This window comes from Polypterus senegalus, chromosome 2 (genome assembly GCF_016835505.1).
Source record: "Polypterus senegalus isolate Bchr_013 chromosome 2, ASM1683550v1, whole genome shotgun sequence".
NCBI lineage: Eukaryota > Metazoa > Chordata > Cladistia > Polypteriformes > Polypteridae > Polypterus > Polypterus senegalus.
The window spans coordinates 233,494,131-233,520,369 of NC_053155.1; the positions used below are offsets into that span (position 1 = coordinate 233,494,131).

Sequence of the window (26,239 nt, forward strand, 5' to 3'; positions counted from 1 at the left end):
TTAAGAGAAGCAATGGCTATCCATGAAAAACACTTTTTTCTGAGTTAAGAAAATGAAAACTAGGTCATCTTCTCATAATTGTCAATCATGCAATAAATCTCTCTGTGTCACAAATGAATACTGCATTGGGAATGAAACAAAGCATATTGGCATGCAATGTCAGCTTGACTTAATTCACTCTCCTTTTGAGAAAAAGCCCATTCACATGTGAAGTTTAAGGATGTCACAGACAAATCACTTTGCTAAGTGATAGGCTGAGACGTGGAGTGCCTGCGAACTTCCCCCTTTAAACTGGTACAGTGTTTTTTCCAGAATGTGGGCTTCACATCCTATTTACTGCACCAGTGAAATTCACTAGGGAATAGCTTCAAGATGAGAAAGGGAGTGTACACAAAACCAAAGAGTAAAGCACTTGGGAACACGATCCAAATCTCAGGTTTATTTGTTGTGTTTTCACTGTTTGGCAGATGCTTTACTTTTCATTTATTTTTCTTTTCAATATAAATCTGCAGTCCCTAAAGTATAGGAAATTTTTGCACCTCTTTATAACTAAACGCATACTGTAGTAGATATTCTCTTTCTTTTTAGAGTTGCCGTCTGCTCTAATGCATGAAACAAAAAATAACGTCCACATATTTTAAAGTTCAGTAAATATTAATGAGAGCTGGAGTTTGAAAATACAAACAGTGCAGTTAGCTAAACTCCTGAAGTATTTGTTCAGTAATCAACTTGCTAAAATAGTGATTTTTATCCAAAGATAAAATAAAAGCATGAAGGCAACCCTCCACCCCATCAAATCAAAGACATCAGGGCTTATCCACATGCATAACAAGCTGCTTATACAAATCTTGTATGATAGTGTTAACATATTTTACAAATTTCCCCTAACATAGGCATCAAAGATACCCACTGAGTGTCAGATTAGCTTAGTATGTTCTGTAACAAACCCAGGAATGTTCTTCATTAACAAGAAATAATGACACTGCTGCATACACTTCATCCAACAGTTTCAAAAACAATCAGTTTTTATGTTATATAATTCCTTATAAATATACATTTTTATGTTAATTAATACTGCCAAATTTTAATGTAAAAACAAGTATCTTTGTAAAATATTAGTCCATAATAAACTAACACAAATTTATATTCACAAACTCACCTAATATAATTCAGTGTCATGGTGGATCAGTCTATCCCAACAGCACCAAGTACAAAGCAGGAAATCCCGGTATAAGCCATTTGTCCACCAAGGACCCACTCACAAAAATATACTCAAACTGAGGCAATTTAGAGTCACCATTTTACCGATCCTGAATGTGTTTTGGGGTATAGGAAGAAAACTAAAGCAACCAGAGGAAAATCCGGACAGAAACTGGGAGAACATGTACACTCAGGACAGAACTCTGGGGTCAACTGTGGGAGTTAGATGCACACCACAGAATCAGCTACCATACATAAACGGAATACAAATGTAAACTGTACACCAAAATATACTTTCTGATCCTATTACAATTTTTTTTATTCTTTATCATGAATTGAATGAAACAGGCAGCTATAAACACCAATATTAAAAAGATGTGTATATAACTTGCTATATATATATATATATTAGCACTATTTAGCCTTATTTTGCTGACATGAACATTGGTTTACATAACACTTGTCAGATAGAAAACTACTTAAATGTGAAACTATTTCATTTCAATGTACACCATTTAAACATGCCGTCTGTCACAAACAGAGTAACTTGTTGCAACCTCACACAATGTGGCAAGGATGGGAATTAAGCCTGTGGTGGTGAAAATATCAAGTCCCTGTCTTTATCTACCAATTCCCACACACCTTCTACTCCAGCAATATACTGGTATTACTTTCTAGGATGTAGCTCTACTACACAACAATTTGTTTGGACTAGTGATTAAAGAACTGGAAATCAAACCACAAGGTCACTTCTTGGTTACATGCATACTCCTAAAAATACAATTTACTACTATAGGTCTACATTTTATATTATAATATTCATAGAAAACTACACATAGATCACTATATAAAATCAAGGCTAATTGAAGCAAATGATTGCCATTTTTTAAATCATTGATATTGGCAGAACTTTCAGTGTTTTTACTTCTAATTGATTTCTAAATGAAGAACTGATTTTAGATTTGTTAAATTTGGGTGTAAGTGAAATTTGATTTGATTGCATCCACATGTGTAAATTGATACATTTACATGTATTTGCTTAGCAGATGCCTTTATCCAACGTAACTTGCAAAGGAGGTCAACATAATGAAGTAAACATCAATCTTGGGAATGTTTGTGAAGCAAGGACAAAACCTTGTGAAAAACTGGGTCTGATTTAAAACTGCAGTAGCAAATCATAAGCAAATCAGTCATTTATTTAACTGTATTATCCTCTAAATCATGACCCATGTAATTTATTGGTAAAATAAATCAATTGTTGCCACTTGTCAGCAAGGAATGGCAATTCATATTGTTGACATCATAAACAAACTGTATGTTTACTGGATTACTCACATGCTGTTAGAGTGGCACAGTAGTTACCACTTCCATCTCAAGGATCCACTATAATTGGTTCTAATTGCTCACCTATTCTGATGCTTGTGTCAAGTTTGCCAGTTTTCCCGATGACCGAATAGATATTTCTCTGCGTACTCCTGTTTTTCTCTTAAATCCTAAATACTTGCATGCTATGTTAACTGACAACTCTAAATTGAACCTATGAGTGTTTGCGCATTAAAGGGTCGTGTAATAGGCTTGATTCCCATTTATGATTGATTGCTGCCCTGTACTTGATGCCATCAAAATAGTTTCTGACATTTCTCTGAACTTGTACAACCCTGAATAGGATTAATGGTTTTTGTCAATGTTAGGTTAATCAAATTAAGGTTAATTCTGGTTTGAACATGTTATGTGAAAGTGGTTTAATATAAACATGTGCACAGTAGTTTAGTGTTTGGTTATCTAGTGATTTTACTTAGTTTATTGAACATACACCTGTTAACTTGAAAATTAATACATTAAGTCTTGAAAGGTAACATACACTATAAATCATTATTTGTGCATGGTACTTATAAAGTTTATTTAATATTAAATGTATTATTCCATAGGTTACTATTAATAAATATGTGAATATGACTTTGTTGGAAATTCTTCTGTAACAAAATAAAAACAATCACCTAGGCCAACATTAAAAAATAGTCCATATGCTCCTTTTGTACATATACAGTACATGTAAGTTAGAAGTCACAAAATGTGCTTATGTAAATAATTTAAATAAATAAGAAAACATAGCAACACAGTGTAGTGATGCCTTACAACAATTTGTAACCTAGTATCAATTAAAAAGAGAGCACAGTGGAGGATGATTTTGTACATTTGTCCTGTCCTGATCAGAAAGCATTATGTACAGATCAAATGTACGTTCTTCAACAAAAATGTAAAATTATATGATATTTAAACTCACAAATAAGACATTTTTCAGCAACAGTGCAATTTTCAATGTCAGTGTGATATCCAGTTCACCAAATGAATCAAAGTGTCTGCAAAAGTTTTGATCATAATCAGGAAGTTTATACAGCAGCAGTGCACAACATTATTGTCATCTTAACCACTAACATGGAGGAAATGCCTACTTCATCCTTTCACAGCATACAGTGGCACAACATACAATTCCCCACAACCGCAGTATAACACACTGTATAAATAAACACAGGACAAGAGCAAGATAGGTAAGGAACTATAATATACTATAAATAGATACTATAAATAAATAAATAAAGTGAATAGATGGTAATAATTTAAATAGATATTAATACACAAATAATATCAACACCTAGTAATAAATAAACAACAGTAGTAATAAGTGTAGCAAATGTACTGTATATTCATAAGCTACTAGGATTAGATCTGTGGGCAGCGGGGCAGCACAGAGTTCAGAGTCCAGACAGCCAAGAGGTAGAAGCTGTTGAATCCTGTTATCTTGCAAAAGGAAGAACAGAATACCAAAAGTAGTTGGGGCCAGTAGAAGAGGGAAACAGAGTAAAGATTTTTTTTTTTTTATGAATCAGATGTGTAGTATCTCATTAAAGGTTAAAGCACTATCAACTCATTATAACAACAACTAAAATCACCATCCTCTTTACTGGAAATATATTGTACTCATGTCTTTCATGTCACTCTTATTCATCACATCAACATTTTAAATTTTGTGAATATGTCATTTACCACTCATCTTTGAAAGGGTTCAGTATGTAAGGCACAATACGAAATAAAGACAGATATCACTGTGAAAGGCATTATATTTAACAATGAGGAATTGAAAAATTCTGTTTTTGATAAAACTAAAATAAATTTCTAAACAAAGAAAAGTAAAGAACAATTTTGACATTATGTTAATTATTCATTTAACCTCAACAGCCCCCATGTGTTACCAACTTGGGAAAATGCTTCCTATATGTTTTAAGGCTCCAGGCTTATATCTAATAATTTAATGTTCTATTTTTAATTTATCTGTAGATGCTGTATCCAACCTGGTGAGTAAGACTTGCTTTCTTTTGGAGTCAATTTCTGCAAGTGAATTGACCTGAATAATTTCCACAATGTTGGTAAGAATTAGCTGCAAATACATAACTGGATGATACACTTCCAAATTAAACTGGAAAAAACTAGTGATGTAGAAAATGGGAGCAAAAATGTAACCTAAATATTATAAAAGGGTGTTTAAAAACAAAACCTAAAAAAAAGTAACTGCAGAAAAGGTTAACAATTTAAAATGGTATAAAAACAAGCATATATATGTATATAGCAGGACAACACATACTGTATGTGATAAATATCACTTCACTACCTTAAGAACTGTATCCAGGTCAATATTTATAAATGTTAATACATTAGAATGATGTTAAGTGATTTATTTCAATGGAAATCAAAAATATATTTTAATAATGAATGAAATCTGTGTTTGAAACATAAACTCATTGCTTTGTATCTTTCAGAATGCAGCTTTCTAATGGACTATCGTAATTTCAAGTATACTTTTAGTACTGACTCTCTCAAAAGGTTTGTTTTTGTGTATCCAGTGATTTTTGCTTGATTTGTGTAATTATACAGGATGCAGATCAGATCATGCAGAAATATTTAAAAGCTCACTTACTCTCTCTATGGAAATAGAAATTCAAAAACTTATCTACATAGACTAACAACCTCTGATATGAGGTAGATACTTAGCAAGTACTGTATTTGTTTTTGCTTATTTCAATAAATTATTCCATTTTTAGTGAATTACTATATATCATATACTACTATATTTTATAATTAAGGTGTGGATGCTATACTTTTTCCCATAGTCCACTGACATATTCTGTAGCCCTTCAGCTATTTTTTTCCAGTGTCTTCATTCATTCCCAACAAAACAGCTTTGTCTCGCAGAACTATTATAACTATTGTGCATGAAAAGAATTCATAGATAATACCCTTTTCAGTTAACTGGGGTACTACCCTGAGTAAGCAATGCTTCGAATAAGAGCCACATCTCCAATCAGGTTATGCAGTTATCTTCCCCACCCTCTGACTCAAGGGGTTTGAAGCGCTTCTCTAATCACTGTTGAAATAGTTCACTGTAGAGCCTGTCTGCGGCAAGACATGCAGACAAAAGCTGAAAAGTATTAAACACCACAATCCATCATTCCACAGATGGGGAGCAGTATCCAGCAGGGTGTAGTAGGAGTGACTTTCCACCCTGACAATGACTAAAGTAGCCAAGTTTACATAGCTTTCCTTTTCGTCACTACAAACATGCAACTGACTCTTGTAGACCTGAAGAATAGAAAAAGTGAAATACTGCTATACCCTGTTTTGCATGAAAAGCTGAAATAATCTTATTGCAAGAAACAAATTAGACACCCAACCCTACATTATAGAAATGATCACTTTTTCTCTAAACTAGCTATGCAACTTAACAAGTGTACTGTAAGTATTAACCTAATTTGAAATAAAATGTAAGCCATTACTATAAAATATTCGCAAGAAATATATTCTGATAAACAGATCTTAACATTACTAACATTTATGGTGTAATTATTTCTTAAATCATTAATTACTCTCTAACCAAACAGCAAAACATTTCAAGTAATTTGCTTTTTAGTAATATAGATTACTTTAAAGTACAGTGAAACTTAGCACACAAATTGCAAAGCCTTCAAAGAGTGCTACTGTGTTCCTGAAAAATAGCAGTCCCATTATAATGTTTTGTTCTTTATCAAAACTCACTATTTTATACCATTTTACTTATGTGCTGGTATTAGATGCACAAAACAAAACTACAATGTTAGTCCAAATTACACAATTTAGTTTATTCCACAACTTACTTACTGGCATGTTTACACTAAGGAAAATTAATATTCTTGTTAATCACTAAGCCCCAGCTTTAACTGTTTGTTTTCTAATTTATCAAGGACCGTTTTTCTTACTTTTTTTCTCCTTTGTTTTTACCGTATTCAAAAATGTATAAAAAATTCTAGTTTAGCTATCACACTAAAATTGACAAGGAAAAAATACACTTTTAAGGATTCTAGCCTTGTCATTTTCAATTTTCTGCTCTTTGGACATGCTTGTATTCAGATTCTAGAACATCTATTCGGCATATCAATCCTAATTAGACAATCTGGGGCTGCCAAGGATTGGAGCTGGGTCATTTGCATAATTTAATCATAAATACTCAGTGATACATATTTCCAAATGCATTTGTACAATTATCTTTTCATCCTTGGGGCAATAGTATTAATATGATTAGGCAATATTTCTGAAAAAAAAAAAACAGGCAAGTGTGCACTCTTTTTAACTGCAGCTTTGGGCGATATGAAAAATTAATTAATTTCTGAAGAAAATCAATTTCTCTACGTGACCATATTAGACAGAGCTAAGCTAAGACTCAGAGACTTTGCTCAATCAGGAAATCTCATCTGCTCTCTCTAACTTCTGTCACTAACATTTAACGTCCTGGGAGCAGACAGAATTCCTTTAACATATTCTCTAAATATGCTTCAGTGTGAAGAGGTTTTATCTAAAGTGTGACCTAAACTATTAGCACTTGATTCCACATACCTGCATTACTCAGTGTATCGTTTTTTTACAATACTAGCACAAGATATTTACTTTTATTTATTAAATATGTTAAATATATTTTTTTTCTGAAAAGAAAAAGACAAAACCTATAAAATGACAGGTTTAGAAGAAAGTAGTTTTACTTGACTAAGAGAATCACCCCAATGAAAAACATAATCCTAATTTAGGCTAATCCTCATACTAGGTACACAGTGATCATTCTTCCATCGCTACTGAATTATTACAAACACAATATAATACATACATTTTATAGATATATATATATATATACATGTATATATACATGTATATATATATATATATATATATATATATATATATATATATATATATATATATATATATATATATATATACGAGGGGGTACATGAATTGGGCAGGTAGAATAGATACGTTTATCTTAATAATCTGTTGTTACAGTTTAACAGGATTTGCCGGCAAAGGTGGAGTGCAAATTACTTCCAGATTTCAATGTTACACAACAAAGAGTTTAATTAGCAGGAACCAAATTCTACATAGGGCAAGGCACTGTAGCCTTTAATTTATTGTTAGACATTACAACACACTGTAAATGTTTCCTATGATTTCCAAAATATTACAGTCTATGAAGTTTGTGTAAAATATAAATGGCACTAAGAATTCCAAATCTTTTTTGTTGTTTTAATCGTCAGAAAAATTTAGTGGCATATGTGATACATAGTGTGCCGCAGCACCCAGGTGGCTAATCCTGTTCCAAAACGTTACTGCTTTGAATGTTAATTAGTGTAAAAATCACATTTATGGTTTCAAATGAATCTTCTTTTTCCCCAATCAACAGAAATACTATAAATTATGAGATGCAAATGTAGAATGTTCATTTAATTTGCGTGAAGGAGCTTGAATGAATTTTTGATTTTAACAAGACTCATTTTTCATGCGTTTTTTTTGCTTTCATCCTAATCAGGCATCTGTCACTCCTTTTTTTGAAGTTATTATCACCCTGATTCCCTCTTGGATGTGGTTGCTGGGTGACCGGTATCTTAGCACCCATTTTGACTGGGATAGATTTGAATCTGCTCCAGATATTTCCCATGAGTACCTGAAAATGCAGTTAGATGCTATATTAAATAAATACTTCCTCAGAGTACAACTGAAGCTAAAAATAAAAATAAACAATGATTACAAGTAACCAGTACTTAACACCTAGAAAACAGTTTGCAAAGTAATGCTGTAAATATTAAGAAAGTGTTCTTTTTTGTTTCATCTTTGAGTTATAATAGACAATTCTAAAAACTTTTTTCAAAATATTCTAACGGTACATGCCTAAACTTAATGTGAGTAGACATAAATAATACCACTTAAATTGTAACAATTATTAAAAATCTGTTTCTATGATCTGCGGTGGGCTGGCGACCTGCCCGGGGTTTGTTTCCTGCCTTGCGCCCTGTGTTTTCTGGGATTGGCTCCAGCAGACCCCTGTGACCCTGTAGTTAGGATATAGCGGGTTGGATAATGGATGGATGGATGTTTCTATGATTTTTTTTTTTATTTTAACATTCTAATTATTTTGAAATTATTTCTCATTAAAAATAACTTCATATATTTGGGTGTAGCAGTTAAGTAAACCTTCAAACTTTTTTTAAATTTGCAAAGAAGCTGTAAATATATAAAACAATACGTGTGTGATCAAGAAAAGGTCATTAATAAAACCACTCCTCAGATGTACAAATAGGCCCGATTACAAACAGTCTGTCTTATAAGATAAAGCAATCCAGTCATAACCTTGCTTTATCACTGCAGTAATAAAGTGAACTTGACAAAAACTCCAGTGAGACTACAATGATATTACTGTATCACTCTCCAGTGTTTTGGCAACTTTCTTTCAAAGTTATGATGAAGCAGTTCCTTTATATTTCATTGTATATCAAATAAAATTAAAAGGAGAAAAGTTTAGAAGCTTAAAAGGAAAGTACACTCTTTGAGGCCAACATAATACTATATAATACCTCTTCAAAGCACTCTGAATAATTAAAAGATTAAAAGTTATTACATTCTTCCATTTCTAATAAAGGCAAATGTAAAAATCTCTGAAACTACAAAGATTATACACAGATGCAATCTTATTTAATAGATCACAACATGACAAACATGAACAGTAAAATCACGATATTAAGTATTAAAGGCATTAGATTAAGATGTTTAAAAGAGAGGTGCCATACAGTGTGTGTGTATATACTGTATATTACATAATCACCATTTTACATATCAATTATATTTATCTACTTGCTTTTACATCCAAAACACTGAATTCCATTTCACATCCAAGAAATACCACTTAAACAAAAACATTTCAGAAGAAAATAATTTTGTCTTTGGTTTTGTTGATGCTTGCATTTTCAGGATGACGCAATGGGTATACAGATAGGCAGAAGCGATTGTGAAAGTGATTGATTTCAATCTAACACAACCACAACCAGGTGCTTTCAAAGACAATTACGCCTCTCTGTGTGCTGCAGTAATAGCCAAGCACTTCACTGTCATTAAACTAACATGTAGTGCTGCATTAACCCTTTAACCCCATCACAAGACTGCCTTATTTAAGTCTTGAAAGTTACAAGCTGTCTTCATCTAGCACAGAGATGTCTGAAACTGAACTTGCAACAATTTCCATGCAGCAAAAGATTTTAGATCTTCCCTTAAATATTGATAAGCTAGAATAATGCAACCATTAGTGTACAGCACAAATACAGTGCACAGCTTCATATATTTTACCACCTGAACATCTATACATCTACTAATGTGTGACCATGCAAGAGAAAGAAAAACTCTTTCCATGACAAAATATTTATGAGAGTGCATGTAAACACCAGTGTTTAGCTAAATACTTACCAATTAGAACTACTGAAAGGATAACATGTTTTTTCCAGCATTACACTTCTTGGTAGAAATTTACTTACTGGTCTCTTACACGATCTAAATTTAAAACCCCAAATTTCTTTAACATTTCAGCGTTAAGGATTATTTGTTAAATTTTAGCAAAATGTGGATAAAAAGGTGCCTAACATTTTAGCAGAGTGCGTTGTTCATTATACATTCTACATGTTTCTATATATATATTTATAGTCTATAGACAGACACAGTCATTTTAACTTGTCTAGTTTTCAAAATAACGTTTCGACAAGTATCTGTTACCTTTGCCTCACAGGTAAATGTATTTATGGGATGCGGTTCTATATTTTTTATTTCAATAAAATGCAACCTGAGTGAAAATTACCCAAGGAAATGATTTTCAACTTATATCATTTACACAAAAATATGACACAGTACCTAACTACAGTTCACTTGCAATAACATTTACAACTAAAAGCATATTTGGGGCTTTTTATTGAAAAAAAGGATAGGATGTTGTCTTAAAGGTTCACTATTATTATAACAAATGGCTTTCAATAAACATGAAAATACACAGACATGAGGATTGACTGTCAAAATAATAGCAGGCACATATGACTTGATACAATAATCAGGCAATGCAAGCACCTTATTCAAATTCTTTACAAATAGCACTATCTAAGAGCTTTGAGTCTGTTGAATCCTTTTTAGTGAGGGCAAGACTTTCCATATTTCAACTACAGATATTCAGAATCTTTATACAAATGCAAACGGTCATCAGATATCTATGCATGTTGACTTACTCACAGAGCAAAGTGACAGTTTGATGATTTCTGCACCAAGCTTATCAGTTCTTCTGCTTTTAATGGGAAACATTTTAAAAAATAAAACCTAAACCTATTTTATTACAGTATAATGTGACAGAGACAAAATATAATTCATCTCAGTAATCGTCTCATGGCTGTACAAGACTACTTATATGTGCTAATCGTGCTTTAGAACATGAATTACATTAAATAATATAAAGAAAATGAATTGATTGACTCAAAAATCATCTGTATAGTATTTGGAAAAAAGTGCAAATTATAAATTATGCTTAATCTTTGAGAAGCTATTAATACTTAGAATTAGTACATTATTTCATCTCCACTTATCAGTGTTGTGGGTTATTACCTATACAGTATACACAATCATAATTAAATGGTCTTGTCATTATGTAAAGCCATAAATATTCTGAAAAGAATATGGTGTTATATTCTACTGAAAAACATTTAAACAGGTGTTTATATATGTATTTTTCTTTACAGAAGCATCTACACTTTCATTCAACATTATACACGAGTGCATAATTCTTCAAACCACATGTGAGGATAAGGTTTTCTTAAATTTTTACATGTTTTTTCCTTTTTCATAATTTTCCTTAATAGTTACATTTATTTTTTTCTATGTTACTGAGCACTGTCAAAAGGAAAAATGTTTATTTTACATTCTTTTGCTTTTTTGGGAATTTCAATGCTCATCAACTAGATGTGAATCAATCAATTTCATTTACATCTTCTGATGTTCTAACCACAGTAATGCACTTTTAGTCACATGCCAAATACTTCAAGCTCATATTATTTATTTTCTCTTTTAAAGATCATTAACTAAAGTAACCCATGCAGTAAAAAAGGCCAATTCAGGTGGTAATACTTCTTTCCTATTAAAAAAGTAATCTACACTAGGACAGCTTGTTTAAAAAACTGGTAAACAGAAATCACTCCATGTAGAAATTACACATGTGTCAACCACGTTAAACCTCCTAAACACATGTCACTGATAATGAATCACCAACACAGGAAGTATACTCAACCAAGTTTCATCCTCATTTTCAATAAACAAATGCATTTACTTTGAACCCACCCAATATTCTGAGATCATACAAGTGATTTAGTTTTTGTGAATGCTCCGGTCTTACTATTATTACCTTACCACAAACAAAATAAATTAGAATAAATTTAGGACAAAATGATGACCCAACTGAAAAAGGGCCGCTTTTTAATAAGCATTAACTCACTCAAGTCTTGTAGCTTAGCGACCACTGAAGAGTCACTGTGCAATACATAAACAAATGTACTAGGTACCACAATTGTTTTGAAAAACAATTACATTAAAAAATAAATAAAAGTTTGATTGCCAAAAAAAAGCATTATTATTATTATTATTATTATTATTATTATTATTATTATTATTATTATTATTATGTTTGCACATAATCTATCTTAAATGTTTTTTATACTAGCTGAAGTGAAATTCACATCTTTGACTCAGTAACTCTTTATTCTGCTTTCTGTTGGAAGGAACCAGCATGACAGAGTGAACCTAATAATCCTAATCACCAATACAACAAAACAGCATGGCTCAGAAAGAAAAACATGGGAAAAGTCAAAAGAAAATAAAAACCAAATAACTGTGAAACAAAGGCTACCGTTACAATGGATGGAAAACCACAACAAAATCAAAATGATGGGGAAAAAAGCCCTGAAGGTTATACATTACAAGCAGGTAAATATATACGCTTCAACAATCAAGGCACATTATTGTGGTTCACTGGAAAATTACTTAACCCCCACACACACACACACACCACCACCATTAATACCACTTATATTGTTCTTAGACAAGGTTCCTTCCAGAACAATTAGTAGAAAAGTACTTTCTAGTTAACTGTAACAAGAGTTTGACCTTTCATAAGCTTTTGGACACAAATGTACTTTGTTTTTCAAAGAGTGCTGTTTTTTTTTTTTTAATGCTCAATAATACACGAGGACTAATATTTGAGTTCTAATTGAAATAAACTTTTTTTTGCAAAGCATTTTTATGCAAAATAAAACATAGTTTTTACTTATAAAAAGAAAACTGCAAATAAATTGCATGCACTTTAATTGAATGCCTTCAGAATTAATTAAACAAACATGCCTATAAATTTACTTTCTAAATGTAGAAAACTGGCATTACACAACATGTGTAGTAACACCAAAACCTAGATTCTTCAAAATAAGTATTTAACCATTCCTGAAGCTGTTCACATACTGTACCTCTTTCTGGTAACACACAAATCTCGAATATTTTCTCTTTTAAGGGCACTTGTTTGGAAACAGCAGTTACTTTTCTGTGAGGGCTCTTATCTCTAACTTCAAACAAATTATTTCTAAGAGTACACCATCCATAAACCTCACAAACGTGTTATATAATCTAACAGTATGTATAACTCAGAACAGCTTTGTTAGAAGACATCAGTACAGTTTTTCTTACTAGGACTAAACTTGTCTACTATTTGGTCCTTATTTCTAACAACAGGTGTCCTACTGATGAAACACATTGTCCAGTAAAAAATGAGGAACACACACAGTTCTGTGCTATTTGAGAGCTCTGTCAGATGTTTACTAAAGCATTTTTCACAGCTATTAACTACTGATTATATGTATATGCGGTTACACATTGCCACCCATAAATAAAATTACTATATATACTGTATATATATGTGTGTGTGTGTGTGTGTGTGTGTGTGTGTATTTGTACATGTGCTTTATGTACGTACGTTGGAACCGCCGGCAAAAAAGAAACTCAAACTTCATAGACTGATATGTGTGGTGTAGACTGATAGATAGATAGATAGATAGATAGATAGATAGATAGATAGATAGATAGATAGCATTCTACAACCCAGTCACCACTCCCACAACCCTATTTACGAACACGTGCACACACAAAATGTGAAATAACGAAGTTCGGAGTGTTTTTTACAGCACGGGCTCGGCACTGCAGTGAACGGCCGGCCAGGTTTAAGATACTTTGAGAATGTTAGGTGGGTACCAATGCAAAGGCCCCAGGGGACCCCACGCCAACTTTTCTCTAAAGCACACAGGACTTTTTGTTTTTCTTTTAAAACCCCGTCATACATTCTCTTTATGCTTTTCTTTTTACGATGTTATTTAACGTTTAACTCAATATGCCTGTATCATTTATTCTACTGACTTGTGCGCGCACACACACACACACACACACACACAAAGTACGCAGCGTCACACACCATCAGCCGCTATATACTGTAAACGCACGTCGTACGGTTCCAGTGTCGCCGTCAGCTGCCCTCAAGTACCCGAAGCGGCCCCCCTCTCTCACGTATCATTCAGTCCCCTAACCATCGCTGAATTCTCACGACCCGCAGCGGAGGCGCACGGGTGATTCGAGAACGTTGTGCTTTTCCCATTCATTTAACAAAGACTTCACAAATAAACAACTCTTTTTCTTCCAGTTGAAGTCAGACTATATCGGTGAAACACAAACGCTCTTCGCCCAAAGTCGACAGGGGATAGCTTAATTAGAAGGCAGCCAGCTGCTCAGCAACCATTAATCCAAATATTGTTTCAATGTAATTATGCTTTAAATATTTAATTTCCTCTGTTGCGATTCCTTACATTGTTTCCATGGGCTTTTTCTGCGAGGGCTGCAACTTTCTCGAACTTTTTATTATTATTATTATTTATTATTATTATATTATTATTATTTGTTTGTTGGTATCGCCCCGTTTTTGCACTGAACGTTCGTAGCGACTCATAAGCACCGCGCTGCGGTGGCGCTCAGCCCACAAACGCGCAAGCGAGTCCGCCCGCGGGCGCCGGTCCACGAGCACATCTACTTTTTTTTGCAACTTTTTTTGGCGATTTGGCTGTCAGCACGCGACTCGTGCCAGGATAACTGCAAACGAAAGCCTTACACAGTACAACATGCGTCCAATGGCATTTTGATATCCCCTTACCTGGCGTTGGTGCAGTCGTTGTACAGGGTCTCGAAGTCCTTCCTAGAGATGAGTTTGCAGCGGTTCACCCCTGGCTGGATGGCCCCGAGTCCCCTGAGGATGCGGACCTGCTCCACATTGCACACTACGGGTGTGATCTCCAGCCGCTTCAGTTTAGTGTAAACTGTGTGCAAACCCCCAACCAAGTGTTTCAGAAACAGGTCGAAAGCCTGCGGCAGGCAGATCAGCTCCTGTCCGTCCACCGTGAATGAAGCCACCTTAGCCCCCCTCAGATCCACCATCTTGCACTCGTTATTCTGCGGGGTGTTCTCAACGGGGGAAGGTGTCGAGTAGACAGGTTTACCCGGCAGGCTGGCGGCGGACACGCCGGGGCTGCAGGTCGTCATCGCCTCGGAGCGGTACGGGGTCTGCGCTGTAGGGGCGCCCGCTGGAGAGGGAGAGGAGGTCGCCGAAGGAGAACAGGAGGAGGTAGCGGTGACGGTAGAAGTGGAGATCGGAGGCTGAGGGACCAGCGGTGTCGGGGGTAACAAAGCAGCCGGGACGGCCATGGTCACCTATGGGATTTAAGTTCAAGGTATACAGCCAGTATACAAAAGTGTCCCCGAAACAAAAAGGGGAAAAACACCAAATAAAAACAAACAAATCCAGAAGGATGAGTTCTCTTCTGCTTGTTTTTACACACGAGCTAAAGGTGAAGATTAAAATGATGGGTTCTTTTGCAGGATCTCCGCTCTCTACAGTAGTACATTGATCAAAGATTTGAGGGAGAATGACAGGGAGAAAATGAGCTGAAAAGTGCAGCTTTGCTCTGTGGACGAGTTGTTGTTGTCACAAGGTACAGCGGGAGGAGGAGCCGCCGCAACTTGAGATAGCGAACAGCCTGCTATCAAGCAGCAGGGCGCACAATGCACAAGGGTACTGAGAAGGGGGTGGGTGAAGCGTACCCCTCGATACGATAAAAGAAGGGGAAGAGGGGCGCATACACAATAAACCCGGCGAACAAGGGAGAAGTCGGCGGAACATTCGGGTCACTTTTAAAAAAGAAAGCGCCGGTTTGGGGCGCGCGGAGTGGGTGGTGTTCTGTGAGCGCTGTTCTTTCTTTCTTTCTTTCTTTCTTTCTTTCTTTCTTTCTTTCTTTCTTTCTTTCTTTCTTTATCACTCCGATTCCCCTGATTTTCTCGTTTTGTTCACTACTACCCCCTTCCTTAGGATGTAATACTTCATAAGATGCGCGATGGGTCGGCGGAAAACTTCTAAAATGAATCCTTTGTAAATGGGACATGAAGACATATCTGTATGACTAATACTTAATAAGCATTTAGTTTTGTTTCTATTTGTTTGCCACGGGATCGTGCGAGAAACGCTCCCTTCCGCTACTATTAATCGTTTTATTATTTTTTATTAGAGAACAAACGCGTTATGTTATCTTTTAAACCACCATCGCACTCTCACCCCCTTTTCCAAAGCACCTGTTTCTTAACGTTTTGTAGTGATCTCCGATTTGGATCTGTTAATTACGGACATCTTAAAAAATTCCCAAAATTCATGCTGGCTAAGTGGGTCTTACTCCGTGATTTGTGAAAAATGAAGAATCCACAACGATATAGAAAAAGTTGTGTACAAATGTTAACCGAAATCCAGGGCGGTTACAACGTAACAAGGAATGCTTCTGGTATACCTTTTGAAAGTTCCCGATGCGCAAACCGCATTACCTAATTTTTACTTTATTTGAAATACACTAGGGAACGTTAATTGAAATAATAATAATGGAAATGGTTATAATGAATGGATTCTCATCAGACAATGCTAGCTACATTAAGCTGAGTAGTTATACCTGTACTTGACCCTAATAGATTTTCGCTAGCTCGAAGCTATGAAATATGATGCTAGAAAAGTAAACTGTTTTTTTTTCTTCACTCTTTTTCTGGCAACCTAAAAATGCTCGTGATTTTAATTGCTGTTAAGAAAAGTGTTCACATTGTATACATTCTACATCTTTATTTTGTTGTTCTATTTCTTTTTAAAGAACGCTTTAGGCAAGTAAACATTACCATGATGACATGCTTGACACAATTATTATATATTTTTCAAGGTTTATATCACTTGTCTAAAATGCCTTAGTAAATGCGACTACATTTAAAGTAGACTTGACTTCCATTTTTCTTTGGAGGAAAAGTTCCTTGACACTGCTTCACATCTGTAAAGAGCGAGCGTAACGGAAACTGCAAGAACAGCCGTTATGCAAGCTAAACGAAGAAAACATTCATTTGTTTAGCTTCTGCCCAGTTACACAGTCAGTGAAATGTTATGCAATGATAAAACTTCGTCAACATTTTACAAAGATGAGTGCTACTATTCATGTTGCTTTAAAATGCTAATTATAACTTTTTGACTTCAGGCGCCAGTGCAACTTATAAATACGCCACTCGGGTGTTAGATTTGCAGGGAGATAAAAGTGAATGACATTTGCGAATTGTCATTCAGACAGCGATGTAGCTTATAGTGTAAAAATCAATGGCTGTTTACAATTCATAGGCATACAATCCATTTGCCCTTTATATAGCTAACCTTTACTTAAATGCGGATCATAAGAAGATTTGATTCCTGATATCATTAACGTAATTACCGCCTGTTTGACATTTCTTACAATGTTAGGAAAATAAATCACAATATTTATTTTTCTTAAATGTAACCACATATATGGATTTTATCAGTAGTCTTTAGTGAATGCATGACATTCATACAATATTCAGTGAATCCACTTGGATTCATCGAGTATAAGCAACTCATACATTTGTATTATTTTTATCTGATTAAGAAGCCCCTTCAGTCAAACATTTAAGAAAATGTGGTACGCCAACATGCCTACATCACTTTCAGTTCTATTCGCAGAGACATTTTCGTGGTTGAATGAAAGTTTACTCACTTCCACTCAGCGACTGCGGATCTCCTGGTTTAACAGATACGGTACCTAAAAGTGTTGCTTGGGGCGAGGAGTTGGATAACTCTGTAAAGGCTGCCAGCGCCTCAAGCATCGCACTTCAGTGCCTTGATGTCACCGGCAGACGCACGTGATTTGCTCATCAGTAGCGCCAGCAAACCCAAATAGTTTACATTATATGCGTTAATGTGCAAAACTAATAGTATATTTTAGTTATATAGAACCTTTTCCATGCTCAAAACGCTTAAAACTAATGCTAACAGTTATTTAAGTGACCTTAATACTAATCACAGCAGGCATTCCGCCAGTGGTAGGATGAAGGTTAAATAGGTTAAATATGTATGTTCTTATTTGCTCGTCCCAAATATTTCTTTAGTGCGATTCAACATGAACGTACCCCATATTCACTTTATTTTCCTTAACCTTAGAGAACACAATAAATCCATATCAATCACCGCAGGTTCGCTTGCTTGAGCGCCCGTTTAAATAACTTCACCCGTTAATAACAACACATTGGTTGCCAGTGTAAAAAGACAGTGTTTGAGGTTCATTTTCACTATTTGGGAGTCACACAAATCTAACAGCATAGGGCTATTTGGAAACTTTTTTCTTTTTAATAAGATAATCTAAGGCAGCCCTTCACAGAAATTGTCATCGATATTATTATTATTACTTGTTTTATACCGTTCTGATATCCAACAAGTACCTAATTTTCTTTGTATGTTTGTATGCTTTATTGATGGTAGCGCTAATTTTAAGTGCCTGTTTAATGGATGGCATCCTGTATATTTATTAGAAACTGCATAAGTACAAAAGTGATGTCGAACGAAGATCCAAAACTTTAAGGAAAAAGTGCAACACTCAGAACCCGCATTCCGGCACGCTTATGTCACCTCGGCGTCAAATAATGACATACAGTATGATAGGAGAGTATGGGGACAGAGGGTGGCGCAACTGAGAATTAGATCAGAAGTATTTAATCATGTCAACAGCAGGAATCGGTTAGGCGCAATTTTTAGGGTTAACGACAAGGTTATGCAATGTAAAATATAAAACATGCTTTTATTCTGCAGGATTTTGATTTAATGATAATACTTTGTGAATACTGTATGTAAACATTTCACAATGGGAAAGAAGAGATTGATGTTAAAGTTTTCTGCAGCAGTAATATAATAGAATAGAAATTATTTAATTTATGATTTAAAAGAAAAATAAAGCTACAATAAGTGTAGCGGCAGAGAAGGAGGTTTTATAACAAGCATAGAGGCGAATGAAGAAAGTATAATTTAAGAAGCTGTATCTGAATAAAATGCAAGCAATGGCAACACATTATGTTAATACTCGATTATAAAGGGATGTGATTTTGAATCAGGGTCGTGAAATGACACCTCCCAGTAACTAGATTCGCTTACATTTTGAATGTATACTATTAATGAAAGTACCGAAAACTCGCATAACATGCGCGTTAAGTTTGCTACCGTCTTTTTTAACAGTCGTTCAGTTAGACGTATCAGCATCGCAGACTGCTGTATGCGAATGTAAATGTTTAAAAGATTGTTTTTACTGTTAATTTTACAGTTTACGTTCTTTCTTTCTTTCAGTTAAATTCAGTTGCACGATGAATCAGTGATGTGTACTCAAATGACACATTGAAGTTTAGAGTGTCCATCGACCACACATAAGCAAGCAGTTCGGCAAGCTCTTTCATTTTTTAGTGCAACTTCAGTCATCTGTTAATGTTTTTGTTTGTGTATACTGTATATTGAATATTTTTCAGTTTCCTTGTATTCAGGCAAGTCTGTCCTTGAGCAGAAAACAAAAAAAAAAAAACTTTTAATGGCCACCGCCATTTGCGAAAGATTCATCAAATAAGTTTAAGTGACAATTTGGGAGAAATTATCTGAATTTCATTAAGTCTGGTATATTAAACACCATTCTTAGTATAAGCGGTAGTTCAAAGCACTGACATTCACTTTGTAATTTTGTATCCACTATTTACCAGTCCGAATATTTTCAAATAAAGCACGGTATATTCTGATATACGTTTTCATTTATAGTGTTCAAAAACGTGTTAGTATTTTGTTAAAGCAAAGAAGATGCAAACTGTAAGCTTTTGGAGAGAAAAAAATGGTCAAAAGACTTCAAAATCTGCTTCAAAATTAACTTAAAACTCAGAAGTCAATGTGTTCAATCTTTTATTGTAAAGCACCATATTTCCATTCATGCATTGGCCGACAACTGGTTGGGGAAATTGATTATTTATTGAGTACCACTGTATGTGTTACAGGTCGTAATGTTTGTTAATATAATCCGTCAATTTGTAAACTTATTGATTAATGGGTCAGGATTTTGTTTCCTTATTCGATTACCAAAATATTCTTACTATAGCGGCTTTTATAATGGCACAATAACAACGGGGCACGCAATGTAACAGTACACAGCAAGTCAGATTATGTGATAAACTATAGCAAATAAAGTCCTAATTTATTTTCTCGTCTTATTCTTTGTTCGTTTATTTGGTAAAATTAAATGTGACACACTGTAATTATTTAGTGCGCTAAGTGATTATTAACACTTTTCTAAACAATAAACAAGACGCAGCTTTAAAGTCACAAGACCAACTTTGTAAAAACATCGGCGGCATCTGTCGGTGACTTCATGTAATTACGAAGTCTGTTACTGTCAAGTCAATTCATCTTTCCAATGTAAAAAGAAAGTACTTGTTTACGAGTGTGTTATATTTATAATATATAAAGCCCGTCTTTTATTAGTTACATGATCAATACTATTTTGCAACTTTAACAAAAAAAAAAATGAAGTGCTAAGGTTTTTCTAGTAGTCTTCAAGAAATGTACATGTATTGACTTTAATTGAAAGTACGGTTAAGAGCATGGTTTGATGAAAGAAAGTAACTTTGCTTTAACGAAGGAAATCTGGTGGCTGAGTGAAAAAATGCCTACATCATAGACACAACAGTGTTCAGGATATTTACTGACAAACAAAAAGAAATATGTTAAAGAAAGGTTGAGCAAACTCAGAAAAACAGAACGATCTTCTTCCATGAGCATGGCCAAAAAGTGGAAATATGTTTTTGTTTATGGTGAAAAACGGAATATTGTTTTTACCAAAAAGAAGAGCAAAGTTCAACGTAGAATTGAAAGGGAGACTGATCCCCTCTCGGGGTCATCTTTACAACAAATCTTTTCCAAACAGCAGATGAAAAATCCATTTACCTCACGCAATAATTCTGTACTATCTGATCCAAATCAGTCTGTCTACCTATGATTAAACACTCCTTATCTGCTGTCTAGTTTTGGACTTCAGCATAATTAAGTAACATTTTTCAATCCCACTTAACAAACTGTAATCAAGTGACACAATTTGAGGGGAAAATATGAATATAAAATTCTTATCCACTTAACTATATGTAACTAATATGCAATTAAAATGAAATAAAACTAACAAAATGTTTACCTTGCTTATGAGTTTTTTTTCTTTCTATTGTTTCTTTGACATTCTTTAATATATATCAATGACCTGATAAGCATACAGTATTTAGGGGTGAGTAAATATGTGTGTGTGTGTGTGTGCATGTTTGTGTGTGAGAGAGAGAGAGAGTGTGTTTATGTTTATAGTTCTATGGGTTAACCAATCTAAGCAACTTTAAAGGACATCAGAATATTCCAAGATTATTTGTAGCACTATCCTTTTATAGGCTTGCAATTGCCTTATATATTTTAGGAAGCTTAATTATTTCATCTCCTAGAATTGAGGCTCCAAAAATGTCTTGGCTTTTTATAGCAGTGATATACAATTTAATATTTAGTTGGATCAGAATGTGAGTTTTGTTTTTGTCAATTTTAGATGAACCAAGCCTGAGTCATAAAAAGTATGAAAAAATATATTGGGATACATATGCTTAATTTCGTAAAGGCTGGAATATTTCTGCTGATTTACTAATTTATTTGTGTCTTGTTTAATGGGAGGCATTTTCCATGCATGATTTTTTCATAACAGTTCCTTTTTTAACAATTTATTGGATTTATTCAAATCAAATAACATTCCTTACATGCAAGTCAAGTTTTACAAAACCTGGCTCGAATCAATCAACTCCCAATTAAATGTATAGTTCTATGTCATTTATATAATTTCCTGTTACAAGGGTGCCATGACAGTACAGTGGTGGGAGGTTCAGGTGCCTCTCAGACCCCAGTGTTGCTGGGTGATATTTGAAATTTTTTTCTGTCTTTGCATAGGTTTTCTCAGGGTACCCTGGTCTTCCTTCTGTGTACATCACAAAGATGTGTATTTTAGATTAATGAGTGTTTCTGAACTGGCGTGTATCAGTGGCCCCTGCAATATTGGTGTGCCACTTCCACAGTTGTTTTTTGCCTTTTACCCAGTACTTCAAGCAGAATAAATCGAGTTATGCTAGTTTAAGATCATAACGACAAGAAGGACATAGCACTTTTGTTTGCTGTTTGCAACAAAATATTTGAATTGGAATGATTAAAATTCTTAGCCTGATATAGAACTGATACTCAAAAACGTGATTTTGAACAACACAATTGCTTTAATTAGGAATATAATGTAGCATAAACTGTGTTACTTAAATTAAAAACAAGGCTTATTTTTGTTTCTGCAGTGAATTAATGTGTTAAGATTTGACAGGATCATTAACTGTAACAATCCTTGAATATTAGTACTGTACTGCATAAGTGAAGCTCACTTTTCCATACAAGGCTGAGAAAAATTCTTTCCTTTTCCAGTCCGGTGTTTACATAAATGTGTAAAAAAAAAACTGCAAGTGATGGCAAGATGAAATATAAAATCAGACGTAAATACTGTAACTTATACAGGCAAATGCTTCACTGTTGAAAATTATTCTTGACTTGATTATACAGGATGCATTTGTCATTGAATAAAGTCTAGAACACAGGTACAATCTGGAATTCTTGGAAGGGAAAGTGATTTCCGAGTCTGGTGTTATTTTTGTGGGTTGGAAATACTAAAAACTGAGATTTTTTAAATGTTTTACAGTGAGAAAGCAGCATGTGTTTTTCCAGAAAAACTAAAAATACCGATCAGGAAAAAAATACTGCAATTCAACTACTGAAACAAAAGTGTACACCATATGCTAGAAAGCGTTTAAAAGTTTTACTCCTTCAGTATTCCAGAATGATTTTATATTTCCGTAAATAATAAAGCTATTACAAATTAAATGTCACAGTGATAAACTTGTGTACCTCCTTGTGTAAGTGAAAATTTAGGACACATTAATATTTACCCCTCTTTTATTAATACCTTGCAATTAACCTCAGCCGTAATGAAAACTATGTATGTAAAATTAAATTATCTGTGAATGTATTGTAATGAATTTCAAAGTATAAGTGAGAAGTCAAGAAAAACAACACCTTTTATTGGCTAACTAAAAAGATTACAACATGCAAGCATTCGAGGCAACTCAGGCCCCTTCTTCAGGCAATTCCAGTTTCTGTATTACATCTTGCCTGAAGAAGGGGCCTGAGTTGCCTCGAATGCTTGCATGTTGTAATCTTTTTAGTTAGCCAATAAAAGGTGTCATTTTGCTTGACTTCTCACTACATTCATAATAGCTAACACGGTACAACACCCTAGTAAAGTAGAAGTGTAATGCGATGTTTTGAAACAAAAAGTAAGTAGGAAGCAAAACATTTTGTCATCATGGCTGTCATGTTCTACTGTATATAAGGGTGACCTTAACTCACATATGAAGTATAAGATAATAGCCAAGAAGAATATTTCTTAGTATTATATAACTGACATAGAGCTATGTTTGATTATGTTTCTTGTTCTTAAAATAAGATTTGACAAAATGTTTCCGAGATGTTTTACACATTTCAAACTGATTTTCAAGAAGCTATGAAAGTATTTTTGCATCATATCATATCTGTTAATTGATCATTTTAATGTATTAATTTAATTTTAAGATATTCAAGTAAAACATTAAAGCACCAATACAAAAATAAGAAAGTCAAGTTTGAAATATTTGTGAGCATAAACTGACAGCCAATGAGCATCAAGAGTCATTAACTGCTCATTTTACCATCATATTCAAATATCATTTACAAGTCTAATAAATGATCTTAGCACATGTTTGGTTTCCTGGTCTTTGTATTCTGGAAATTTCTTAGTTTTATAAAAGATTTTGGTGCTTGACCTTCACAGTCTAGTTTGTCTCTGGAATTTTACATTTCAAAGGGCTTGTCTTACAGCTCACGTAGCATCACATATTTCTAGTACAGGCTAGAATACTTTTAAATGTGCAGATGAATTCAATCTAACAAGATAAATCTATATGTAAATATAACAAAAAAATTACATATGCATGCATTACGCATTTACAGTAAATCACTGCAACATGCAAATTATTGATTATATTAGCTACACATGGTCGTACTCGTCTCAGTATTCTATTTCAGTCAAGAGTTTTGTAGCAGCATTTTGACTCTGTTTTAGTCATTTGATACTTTGCGTAAGAAAATAATTTACCTGAGAATTTTAGCAGTCCAGGCAGATGCTAATGAAAGTATGATGAGGCACTTTATCTCATTAATATAGGAACAAAATCTGAAAGTTAGAGTACAGATTTCTTTCAGATACATTTTTAAAACTGATCACAAAATATAGGAGAGGTTGGTAGGCTACAGTGCAAACAGGGAAATATTAATGCACCTTCCACTGACTCACAAAAATAATATGTAGACAGTTACTAGTGTTGAGTTGAAGGAACTTAGCAGATATCTAAATATTGATGTCATGTAGGCAGACATTCAATTTATGAATGGCAGAGATGCGCTTGGGGTAATTGTCATATAGTGCCAGATGTCATCAGTATAGGAGTGGAATATTAAGTTATGATTGCAAATTAGAATGTCCCAGTGTTGGTACAGGATCATGAGGGATAACAAAGAAGAGAAGCACAAAAGAACTGTAGTCACCATCCAGGACAACTGACTCTGTGCATCTCATCATTGTCAGCTGACCAATACAACAGTGAACAATAGTTTTAAGTATCAAAATCTACATACACTAGTAAACTGGGAAAAAGAAAGAAAGAACATTTATTTCTGGCTATTACATTGAAATTAGATGGTTGATGGTTTACAGTTCAACCTGCACCAATGCTAGTTGCCTGAGTATCTAAAACTCACCTGGTATCATAAAATAGTGAATGTAATTTCCCTTACCTTTTATCTAAAAAGATCTGTCAGATTCCATTAATCTCAGGACTGAATTAGCTGGGCTTTACAGAGAAGACTTGCCTACAAAAACAGGGTGATATTTCAGTCAAAATAATTCTTTAATTAGTTGTATGCACTAATTGCATAGAGGACATTGGATAAGTGCTGACATTTTGGCATCAAAACAATTGATATTTCTTGTAATTTAAAACATGCTGTATAAAGGGCATTCCCTTGTACTCTTTTTGATGTATAAAACAGGTTAAGGCAACATGGAAGCATTTTCCAATTTTCATTGCAAAAAACATTGCAGAAATATTTACATAGAAAAGTCATCAATTTGACAATACTGGCATCCCTCACGTGTGATATGCAGAGCTAATGTCTTTGTTCAGTGCTCATATATATTTTAAAATTTCCTATGTGCTTGATCATATTTTATTTCCTTCTTTACACTTGTAGGCATGTTGATTTTTCGTTTTTATTGGTTTCATTTTGAAGAATGGCATCCTAATTTGTTAAACAACTACAAACTTAACTGTTGTAGCCAATACCAACGACCAATAGACAGACAGGTAAGAATGAAATTTTGTCAAACTTTGTGACTCTTATTCATTGTTCATTGTTGCAGTTTAACAACTGATATGTTGAGATTTCCCTAAAATTAGTTTTATTATATATTCAGGTATATTTAGCCAGCTTAAGCATGATTCTTGTCCCATATTCATGAATTTAATTCAAAGTAAAAATATCTGAACTTAAACCTAATGTTAATATGTAAAAAGCCTTTCTTTAAGTTACATTTTAGGCATGTCTATACTCTTTCATTTTATCTAGAGATTTTTATTTTACCCACATACATATATACAACTAACATTAGCAGTAGTGAAGTGCTTAAAGATTCTAAGAGGCAGTTACAAAAACAAATGTTCATTTCCTAGGAGGTGGCACTGATGTCATTATGTCTTTAAGCAGCAGTTTGGAAGTTATAAATATCAAAGAGTTATTAATTCACTGGAAAATCTAACTTATTGACATACATTTGTAACAAATAGTTGTACAAGCAGAATTTGATAAAAAAGAAAGGTATTTTTTTAATTTGTAAATTATTTTAGAAAGTTAAAAATGCTTATTGTGTAAGGTAAAGCCCAGAAGATAATATGAAGAATGCAAAATAGTACTTTTTATTAACAAAGAATCACACATATTAAAAAAAAAGTTATTCTAGAATGAAGCAGAAATGAAATGTACCTACAAACAAAC

General features: G+C 33.9%; 1 protein-coding gene across 9 annotated transcripts in view; it reads right to left on the reverse strand.

The window, feature by feature from the left end:
• LOC120523746 (dachshund homolog 1-like) overlaps nucleotides 1-15,598 on the reverse strand; it is a 435,056-nt gene extending 419,458 nt beyond the window's left edge. For 3 of the 9 annotated variants that reach the window (XM_039745327.1, XM_039745322.1, XM_039745323.1), the window contains exon 1: nucleotides 14,813-15,597. In XM_039745327.1, the coding sequence (XP_039601261.1) occupies nucleotides 14,813-15,360 (548 nt within the window). In that variant the 5' untranslated portion in view covers nucleotides 15,361-15,597. Of the gene's footprint in view, nucleotides 1-14,812 lie in introns of all 9 variants that reach the window. The other 6 variants (XM_039745324.1, XM_039745329.1, XM_039745326.1 and 3 more) reach the window with 3 other exon arrangements.
• Between the last annotated feature and the right edge of the window lie 10,641 nt (nucleotides 15,599-26,239).